This window comes from Anopheles darlingi, chromosome 2 (assembly GCF_943734745.1).
Source record: "Anopheles darlingi chromosome 2, idAnoDarlMG_H_01, whole genome shotgun sequence".
Classification (NCBI taxonomy): Eukaryota; Metazoa; Arthropoda; class Insecta; order Diptera; family Culicidae; genus Anopheles; species Anopheles darlingi.
Window position 1 is genome coordinate 87681902 of NC_064874.1, and position 10712 is coordinate 87692613.

At 52.9% G+C, this 10712-nt stretch overlaps 1 protein-coding gene across 1 annotated transcript; it reads left to right on the plus strand.

Annotated features, from left to right (window-relative positions):
- The first annotated feature begins 2451 nt into the window (after positions 1-2451).
- LOC125959609 (uncharacterized) lies at positions 2452-5894 on the plus strand. Its single transcript, XM_049692435.1, has 2 exons — positions 2452-2564; positions 2616-5894. Exons 1-2 carry the CDS (start codon positions 2452-2454, stop codon positions 5572-5574), a joined length of 3072 nt encoding a protein of 1023 aa, XP_049548392.1. The 3' UTR covers positions 5575-5894.
- The last annotated feature ends 4818 nt before the right edge of the window (positions 5895-10712 follow it).

Below are 10712 nucleotides of genomic sequence, written 5' to 3' on the forward strand. Positions count from 1 at the left end.
CCAGCAGCAGATGCGAGTCCCGATGGTTCTCCCAAGTGGTAGCCCAAAAAGGTAGCAAACCGGCACACCGGTAGCATCGCACTCAGCAGCTTACCACCTGGCAGCGGCAGCCCATGCTGCATACATGTTTAATGTAATCCAACCCGTACCACGCGAACACTGCTGCACCTTTGCGTTGATGCTCGTGCACGCGCGGATGCTGTACGGCATCGCCATCGCCATCGTCGTTACATCGTTGCGACCATCGAAGCAACCAAAACGGAGGAGTATCCAGGAAAATCGTGAAATCGATAAGCTCTCCGAGAATGCCCTGGTGACGATGGAGCGTGTCACCCGGCGTGGATGCTGGTGCTACCACTCCGGTTCAGGCAGACTAGCACCACAAGGCAAGTCACATGGCAATGGCAATTCCGATGCAACATCATGCTGGCAGAGCCGTCGCGAATGGGTGTTGAGTGAACAGTGGGATGTCACCAACAACGCCAACTACTGCTACGAGAACGAACTACGTAATGCGGAGCTTCCTCGTAACAATAACGGCGTACTGGGTAACTATGTGTGCGCCTGTGTGTGTCTGCCTGCCTTCCACCAACTCCTGCAACTCCCTCGGCACTCTGTGCACAGATGCAAATGTCGATAATGGGATTGCGTGATTAAGTCAGCACACTCGCGATAAGGTGGTTTCCCTTTGCGGATCAGTCCCGTTCACCACCATTGCATGGTGGTGCTCCACGGTGGACCGCATGATGTTGTTGCGGGGTGGGGTGTTGGGCAGAGAGAGAGGGAACAGATTTATGCCACGCATAGTGAAGTCGAACCAGGTCATCCAGGAGGTTACCGTCGAACCCACGGTGCCTAATGAACTGTGCACTTCCCGCGGGATGTGGATGTGCCGGAATCGGAATTTAATTTTCCTCCATTATCGAGTAGGGGGAGAGTGCTAGTGTGTGTCTGTGTGTACGCTTTCCCTCCTCTCGCCAACCAGCTTTCGATAATCGTTCCGGAAAGTGCGCTCGTGAATATATGCGGTTCCGATTACGCGTTACAATGTACCTCCTCCGGATCTCCACTGCAACAATGTAGAAGAGGAGTGTTTTCGCTTCTTGGAGCGAATACTGTATTCCGGATTCCAGGAGCTACCAAGGAGAACAGCCTTTTAGGAATGGTGTCCCAAAATTATGGCCACCAATTTGTAGACTTCTTGTCGACAAATCCCAGACACACGATCCCTGAACTAGGGTACTTCAGTTCCGGGCGCTCCGTCACCGTGCCGTGCCCTCTGCAATATTGTTCCAAAACTGGCTTTTCCGGCAAGTACGCTGTGTGTGTTGCCAACTTTTTGTTGTCGGTCACCGGTTTTCACGGATGTTGACCCCATTCAGCGTGGGCTCGTCAGGCTGCGGGCCGCAAACCGTGTCATAACTGCAATATCGTGGATTTGAAGAATTGACAGCATGCCAAACAGCGACACGAAACGAAAAGATCCATTCAGGCCAGGCCAGCGCGCCCCAATCCACTTTGACTCGCGTAGCGCAGCGCAGCTTCTGTCGACTGACCGACCTACTTCGATGCTTGCCACCACCATCGAGTGTATTTATAACAATTCACCATTTCAACTTGTGCTTTTCCGTTTTCTCTCCCTCTCTTTCTGTCTCCATTTGTCACTCACTAGATGATGACCCCGTTCTGGAGGGTGCGGGTCAAAGCGTCACATTGAGCCCGCCGCACGCCCGCATGAAGTTGTCCGGACGAACGGAGCAGCAGCAGCAGCACACACAATCTGTCACCGACCGGGTTGCAGTTTGCCTGCGACGACGACGAAGGATTGCATTTGCAGCATCTTCTCCACGCCCTCCCCCGGGGGTAAAACAATAGCGCGACCGTATTCCAGTTGACACGTTCCACCGAAGCAGCGGGACACAAAACCGGATGGCGGCTCTAGGATGGCGGATGGTGGCGTGGAATTAAACTAAAAATTATCATCACCGGCAGCTAGCCAGTTTCGTCGTGCTCTCCGGTCACGTCACGTCAGCCGGCGCCGGAGCCGGAGCCTCGCGCGACCAACAAACGGACGCCATTAACGCTGGCTAGTGAACGTGTCAATCTGCGCGACCTCGCAGACGGCATGCAAGAACCTGGGGCGTCGCTCGCTAGTTGTGTGTGTGATGTGATACTTGACGGTGTGATGGCGCGCTGGTAGAGTGTCCCTCGCGTAGAACACATTGCGTAACGCTCGAGCAATCAGTCCTACAGTGCTTGTGCTTGTGCTTAACGATCCTACGGGAGGCGCGGGTTCTGGTAAAAACGGTTTCTACGGAAGGTTCCAGGAAGCGGAAGCGTGATGATTAGGAGCGGCAAGTGAGCACGCCCGCGCGCGACCTGCTCACCGGAGGTTGGTTCGTTGGTTGGTTGGTTGCGACTGTCCTGTGTGTGTGCGCGCAATTGTGTGCAATGTGTGTGCGGTTGGCCAGTGATACACCACCGATCAGCGGAGTAGCTCACCATGAAGCATGGAGCTGCCCACAGCAGCAACAGCAACAGCAACAGCATCGCCTACTCGACGAGTGCTCAGCGAGATAGCTGAGTAGGCGTAGGACGAGTCCGAACGTCATTAGCATCGTGTGCGTGCGTGTGTGTGTTGTTGGTGTTTGGTTGTTCCCCATTGTCCTTAAGCCTGTGAGCTTAACTAGTGCGAGTGCCAGTATGCATCAGTGTACTACTTCTACGACGAAGAGGACGACGACGACGACTACTACTGCTACTACTACTGCAACCGCCGTGCTGTCAGTGGCAGCCCTATGGCTTGGTCTACTGCTCTGTCTCGGTGCAATCATCCCGCCCGTCGATGGCTGCCCGGCGGAAGTTTGTGTGTGCAAGTGGAAGGGTGGTAAGCAGACGGTCGAGTGTGGTGGTCGTGCCCTGAACCGACTGCCCGATGGTATGGACCCGGGCACCCAGGTTCTTAACTTCTCCAGCAACGGCCTTACGATACTACAAAGCGAACGGTTCAAGCGGATGGATCTAATCAATCTGCAAAAGATCTATCTAGCCCGGAATCAGCTCGTAAAGATCCACGATCGGGCATTCCGGGGGCTCACCAATCTGGTGGAGCTCGACCTGTCCGACAACATGCTGTCGGAGGTTCCGTCGGAAACGTTCGCGGACTACTCCGCCCTGATGCGCCTCTCGCTGAGTGGCAATCCCATCCGGGCCCTCCGTACCAGTGGGTTTAAGCATCTGTCCTACCTGACGACACTCGAGCTGAGCAACTGTCAGGTGGAGCTGGTCGAGGATGAGGCGTTCATCGGGATGGACAATCTCGAGTGGCTCCGGCTCGACGGTAACCGTATTACGACGATCCGTGGGGCGCACGTTCTACCCGCGTCCCTGCACGGTATCAACCTGCAGAGTAATCGGTGGCACTGCGATTGCCAGCTGACCGATATCCACACCTGGTTGAACCGGTTCAATGTACCGCAGCGAGAGGAAATCAAGTGTACGAGCCCACCACGGTTGGCGGGCGAAACGGTTAAGGCACTCCCGTTGGACGATCTCGCCTGCCTTCCGATCATAACGCCCGAAACGTCTTACCGGGAGATTGCCGAGGGTCGTAACATTTCGCTCGACTGTCGGATATCGGCCACACCGGAACCATCGATCGCTTGGCTGTTCCAGGGTCAGGTGCTACTGAACGAGAGTCTACTGGTGCCGAACCTGCACCTTTACTACTACATCGATGATGTGGATGGGGAGAAGCATAGCGAGCTGTTCATCTACAACATTAACGTCGAGGATAATGGGACGTACTCGTGTGTGGCGGAGAATTCGGCCGGCCGTGTCCAGACCAACTACACGCTGCACGTGATCGTGAAGGAGGAACCGGTGGTCGAGCAGGTGACGTTCTCGGAGGAGTACTTCCTGGTGATTGTCGGTGCGAGTGCCGCCATCGGTTTTCTGCTGTTTCTCATCCTGTGCGTCATCGTGTGTCGGTGTGCGAGGACCGGCCGGCGAAGGACGGCTCTGAACGGCAAGAAGGGAGTGCCGGGCCGGGGTTCCAAGAGTGGACCGGATGGGCAGTGTGGTACGGGCGGAGGTATCCTCGGTGGTGGTGTTGGTGGGGCGACCAATCAGAAGTGCGCCTCGATCACGAACCACGCTGATCTCCACGGTGGCCATGAACCGTTGACGGCGGCCAAGATGAACGGTATGCTCGGTGGACTTGGTGGCCCGGGTGGTCCGGGTGGTGGTGGTGGGATTGGTGGTGATGGTATGGGGGTCGGTGGTCCACAGGACATTGTGCTGTATCTTAACACGAATCCGAATCAACTCGATAAATCATCGGCGGCGGCGGTGCTGAGTAACATGACGGCGATGGCACAGTTCTGTAGTCCACCGTCGGCCCGGAGTTATCAGGATCAGAATCCGGATCTGATTAACGATGCGGAGAGTGGTCAGAATAAGACGAGGCCGCGACCGCCCGATACGCTCGAGTCGGATCTTGGTGAGAAGGATTCGGATGAGCAGAGTAGCGTGCAGGATGGGGGTAGTGAGGCAAGTTACGTCCAGGGTCCTTACTATCCACCGCCATCGGTAGGTCTTGGGCCGCGTGGTCCACGGTTTATCGCTTCCGGTATGGCGACGTTGCCTCGCGGTGGCGGTGGTGGTGGTCTTCAGAGTAAACCTATTGTCGAGCAGCTTCAACTTCAGCAGCAGCAACACCAACACCAACAGCAACATCAGCAGCAGCAACACCAGCAGCAGCAGCAGCAGCAGCTGATGTCCCCGTACCAGCACCAGGTGGACATTCATCTGAGTCCCGGGTGTTTCCTCGATCAGAACGGTTATCCGGTGGATCTGAGCTTGATGGCCGGACCGAACGGACCAACGGTCAACTACTACCGGACGTTACCGCACAACCGGGGCCAGAAGACGTCACCTTCCCAGGGCCCCGGTGGTCCGAAGGTCCGGTATGCTAACGATGCCGAGTTCATCAGCCGGACGAGTTCACAGTCGTACCAGTTGGCGTACGCACCGGCGACCGATGTCCGGTATACGGCGGAAGGTTATCCGGATCCACAGTTCCCGTCACCCCCGGATGGGTACAAGGGTGGGGAGGTGCAACCGGTGACCTACCTGAGTGCGACGGCGGCGACGGCGTCCGCCGCTGCCACGACCGCCTTCTGCGTTGGTCCCGCGACGCAACCCCCGCAACAGTGGCCCACCTTTTTGCCCGGCTTCCATCCGCAGCTCATCCCGATCATGACGACGGCCGGGCCCGGTGGTCCTGTCCCGGGGTCTGCCACTCTACTCGCCTCCCCGATGTCCTCTGGCGGCGGTGGGGGTGCCGGTCAGCTTAAGAAGTGTTCGGTTGGAGCGCAAACGTCTTCGTCGGAGTTGCTCGACTCTGCGAAGGACACCATACACGAGCAGCGTGAGGAGGAGGAGGAAGAGGAGGAAGAGGAAGTGGGGGATCGTGGGACGCAGGGCAAGCTGCGGCATCTGACCGGTCCGCTGGCGGACAGTCCGGACGAGGGTTACGTCGGTGATAGCCACGAGACGGCGAGCGACATTTGACAAAAGGCGAAGGGACCGGTAGTGCATCACGTTTCTTCCGCTTCCGCTTCCGCCGACACCCACCAGCAACACGCTCACCATCACCTTCCTGCTCATCATCATCCCCCGGCACTGCACCAACACCACCATCAGCTCGAATCGGACGATGTGCCGCTATAGGGGAAGAGCCGTGAAGACACTTTGATCGGACATTGATCAGATCAGTTTCAGATATTATCAGAACCGCGAACCCGTGTGCGGGTTGTGCGGTGCGTGGCCTCTTATGGTGTAGAGCGAATCGCACTCGAATCCCCTCGTCCCCCCTTTTTTCCTGTACAAAGTCCCCCCGGCCCTGGATGTCGAATCCTAGACTGTGTTATGTCTGATTGGATCGATGAGAGAGCGAAACGTAGCGACTGTTAAACGAGAATCACGGCCACGTAATGAATGTAGACAATGTGTAATGTATGCATGTGTGTGTGTGTGTGTGTTTGAATTGGCCACAAGCGGTGTAACTGCGCGCAAAGTAAACCACTTGCACACAGCAAATAGAGCGAAAAGGTAAGCAAAGCATGGAAACGATAGATTACAAAACACAAAACGAACGAAACAGAGATAAAGCGAGAGAGAAACAGAGAATGGCCAATTTCAAAACCCAGAAGCACGAGTTTAAAACAATAAACGATAACAGCGCGCGGTAGAAGTTGTGTAAAAAGCTGCAGCAGAAACAGGATGTTAAAAACTGGCTAAAAAAGAAAACAAAAACTGTAAAACGATAAAAATGCTCCAAACAGTGTGCCACGGCTGCAAGCGCGCGTGTATGTGTGCGTGTGTGTGTGAGTGATAAAACGTTGAATCCCCCCCCCCTCCCCCTCCCCTATCTCCTCTTTCCCGCGCCCAATTGTTTTCCCCGGGCTTTACAATGGGCCTCCAGCGGGGGAAAAAAGCTGAACTAGGAAAAGCAAATAACGAAACCCCGGGAATGGTTGGCGCATTGGCAGAAGCATTGGCGCCACCAACTGGGCACTCGATAGTGCCCACGGATAATTCGAATAATTGGTTAGCGGCTGTAAATAGTGTTTTGTAGATAACGCGCGTCGAGAGATCAGAGGGAGAGAGAGAGAGAGAGAGAAACGAGAGAATGAATGGAGGAATGGTTGCTGCTGTTGCTGTGAGGAGGTTCCGGAAAGGAAGGGCCGGTTGGACCACCGGGAACACATTCAATCGAGGAGCAGGAGGATGCTTCACCATTTTTTTTTATATGTTGGATTACAAATTAAATTATTGACATTCACGCACACACGCGCGCGAGGGGCACAATAGTGAACCGGGGTGAAAGGAATCATCCCGATCCCGGTAGCCAGATGCCAACCAGATGCTAAGCGATGCTCTATGCTAACAGCAAACTCACTCACTGGAGGGCCCCAGAGTAGTGGTCCTCTAATGGAGGAGCTTTTATGCTGCGATGAATCCATGAAAAAGGGATTCATGCACAATTATGATGCAACCAGACCGGACGAGGGTTCTAGAGGGAGGTGCACTGTTCGTAATTTGTGTTGAATGTGAATGTGCGAAGCTCCGTTTTTAATGCGATTTAGTGCGATTTGTTTGCATTCCATTAGGCACCGCGTCATGCCACATGCTGCTATGCAATCTATGCGCGAGCATGGTACCGGTTTGAAAGTGAATCCAATCCGTTGCTTCTAATGATTATGGCTCTGGCTTCGGTCTGGGATGCGCGCGATTCAACATAAACGCGCTTATTAAAAGAGATGCTCCGGTGAGCAATACCGGTAACCGGGCGGCATCGGAACAGGAGAAAAATTTAATTGGAATCCAGCATCCTCCACACACACACACACACGCGCGCGCGCCCGTGCACACTCCCTCCCTGGTTGATCTGGTGTTGAAATTTATTAAAATGATATTTTGATTTATTTTACCCGTACACTTCTCCTTCTCCCCGCGGCCGCTTTTGATACCCCTTTTCCCTGATGTTGATGTTTTGTTGGGATGAGGACGCGGACCGTTATTGCTATCGATCCGTGCGGAAAAGGTCAATCCGCCACCCCGCCGCGGAAGAGTGGCGTGAACTGAAAAGGGCAAAATTGAAGCCAACCATAATTGCATCAACACGTCGTGTGTCGTTGGCACGGACAGGCCAGACGGGCCCGGGCCCGGGCCATCCCGGGCCAGCCCAGGCCAGCTGCCAGTAATTAACAACATGATTATGTCTGATTTATTGCGACTAATTCCGTTGCAAACAAGCAATCCGCTTGCCTCTCGCGGTCACCGGTCTCGCGGCTAATTTGGTTGTTCGATGCTGACACCACCACCACCAGCAGTGGATCCGCAACAGCACTCGTGGCCGGAGAGCTCGTGTTCGGCCACCGCCAAATCAATTAACGCTTCATCATTTTGTGCAGCAATAAGGGGGGCGAGTTGGCTTCGAGGAAAACACTCGTCATCTTATGTCGCGTCAATCATTGGCTCCCACTCTACGTGGGCGAAACATCAATTGGATCGCATGTTGTGAGTTGCGAAGTAATGGTATGACCACCTCCCCCCCCTTTGGGACTGGCCAAACATCTCTCGCTGGTCGCCGTTAAGGTCGAAACAAACAAACCAAATGGCCGATTGGCCATAAAATACTTATTTCGCGATGCTCGCGCTCCGGCAAATGGGCGGCAAATGTATTTTATGCTGCTCTCGAGAGCAACTGTTTGCATAAGACGCAACGACCCTCCGGTGCCGGTGCTCCGGTGCCGCTGCCCCGGATGCTGATTTGTGCGTTTCCAGGGAATTTTATGGAGACGAAATAAAAGCTCTCCCGACGCACACGTGCGCGCACACACCGTACCACTGGTGGCCAATGGTCCATTAGTGGACCCCGGGAACCACACGCGCGTACCAGGGCTTTTGGTGCACATTGCCAAAAAGTGCCGGTTCCATTTCCATCGTCCAGCCATCCTCTTCATAATGCGCTTCCAATTGGCAACATTTATGAGTGGCTCGCTGCTCCAACGAACGAACTTATGGAAGCGCGATAAAACATAAAATTGCGTCGCGAAAGATGATGATCATGATCATGATGGTGGGTGGATGATGCAATACATATATAGTTTTTTGTCGTTCGCTTATGGTTCACTTAAGGCATCGATGGACTGATGGAATGTGTTGCTGTGATGTTTGTGGACCGTCGCTCTCCTTCCCGAAGAGATGATTATTGCTTTTGACATAAGTTAGCAAGTTTTGCGAACAACAGTTCACAGCACACCGAACAGTTAGACCTCCCAGAGCTAAGAACCGCCTCATGACCTGTCGATCTCTCTACTCTCTACGCGATTAGTTTGACGAACCGTGGATGGCCAATTCTCTGTTAATATATTTGATAAATCAAACTCGTGACAGTCGCAACGGGACTGTCAGTGGGAAAGGGGAAAGAGAGAGGCATGTAAAAATAGAAATCAGATAAAGGTCACCCCAAAACAGAGCAGTGGTTCCACGGACGGTTAGCCTCATGGCCAGCGCGCAGTAGTTGAATGGCGCTCGGCATAGCAAAGCGCAGCATTAAACTCTCGACAAACGAAAATCGAAATGAAAAACGCCATTGCGCATTGTAAAGTAACGATCGATAAGAGATAAGAGAAGTGGGATGGGTAGAAGAAAAAAGTATAAAAAAGAAGAAAAAAAACCATTTTGAGCGAACGAAAACGATTGAGACAAGTGATGAGAGAAGAGAGAATGAAAAAGAGAGAGAGACATGGCAAGAAAGATGATAACAGCAAATCCTCCCTCCCAGAAAATCTTCCCCCAAAAAAAAAACATAGGAAACCTTTAAATGTGCAATGTGCAAACGAACGGGCGACGGGCAGGAGTTTCGTCGTGAAAAGAGCAGCAAAAAAGGTGGAAAAATTGGAAGAAAAACCACCTCTCCCCTCCCACGCGTTCCCCAAAAAAAAAATGGTGGAGCAAAAGTTTGAGGTTAGTGCCGGATGCGTGAAACAGAAGAAGATGTGCAAAAAGAAGAAAACGAAGAAGCAAAAAAAGATTAGAAATAAACCCGGTGCAGAAGCGGAGCATAAACGCAAAAACGATAAACGGAAGAAGGGGAAGGGAAGGAGAGAGAGAGAGAGAGAGAGAGAGAGAGAAAAGGAGCGGAGGAAGGAAGGGCAGATAAAATTGAACACAAATTATAAATAGGTTATAAAACAAAAAGGTAATTTTTATTGAAGGAAAAAAAAACACAAAAAAGGAAACAAAATATACATAAAAAATACTGTTTTATGTTTTGGATCGCCTCGTCTTGTTTCACTCTGTCCGCTGTCCGTTTCGCTCGCTCCGCAGTTAGCGTTCCGCCTTGTCGCAGCGTCGTCCTCGTCGTCGTCGTCGAAGGAAGCGTCGAAGCCTGCTTCGCATTCGTCTTCAACACTTCTTGCGCTTCGGCCTGCGGCTGCAGGGCATTTTCCAGGGCTTACTGTTTGAAATAAAAGGCGCTCGCTGGCGGCGTGGGGGGGCTTTTTATTTACAACCTGCTTCTGCTATCTGCCCGTAGTCTTCGGAGTCCTCGGAATCGGTCCGTCGGAGCGCTGTGCGTGCGCTGTGCAAACGCGGTTTCGCGATTTAATCTGTTTCTCATTCGGCAAATCAGAAGGAATAAAATGGTTTTGCAGTAAAAACCCGGCGAACGGCTGTTGTTGTTAGCTGGCGTGTTTCGCTTATCCACACAAAATGGTGCTTCTGCTGCTGCTGCTGCTGCTGCTGCTGCTACAGTCCGCCGTATGGTTTATGTCTCAATTTGCGCCTTTGCTAGATAATGAAGTTCTTCTTCGCTCATCGTACACACATATAAACACACACACGCACACACCCATACACGAAGCAATACAAACTCACACATTGTGCCGTGGCGCCGCAAAAGCAGAATGGCTGTAAATTCGGTTCCTAAAAAAGGATCTGCTGCTGACGGTTTTCGCCGGTATTTTTTTTCTCTCTCTCTCCCTTCACTCTGCTCTCTCTCTCTCTCTTCCTCGCTCCACTTTGTTTGGTTCCCTTTTGACGGTCACGGTCTCCCCATACCACGCCTGGTACCACGCTTGTAAAAACAGCTAAATTTGCGCAAATTGATGCTCAACTCGCGAGAAAAGAGGTGGCCCCAG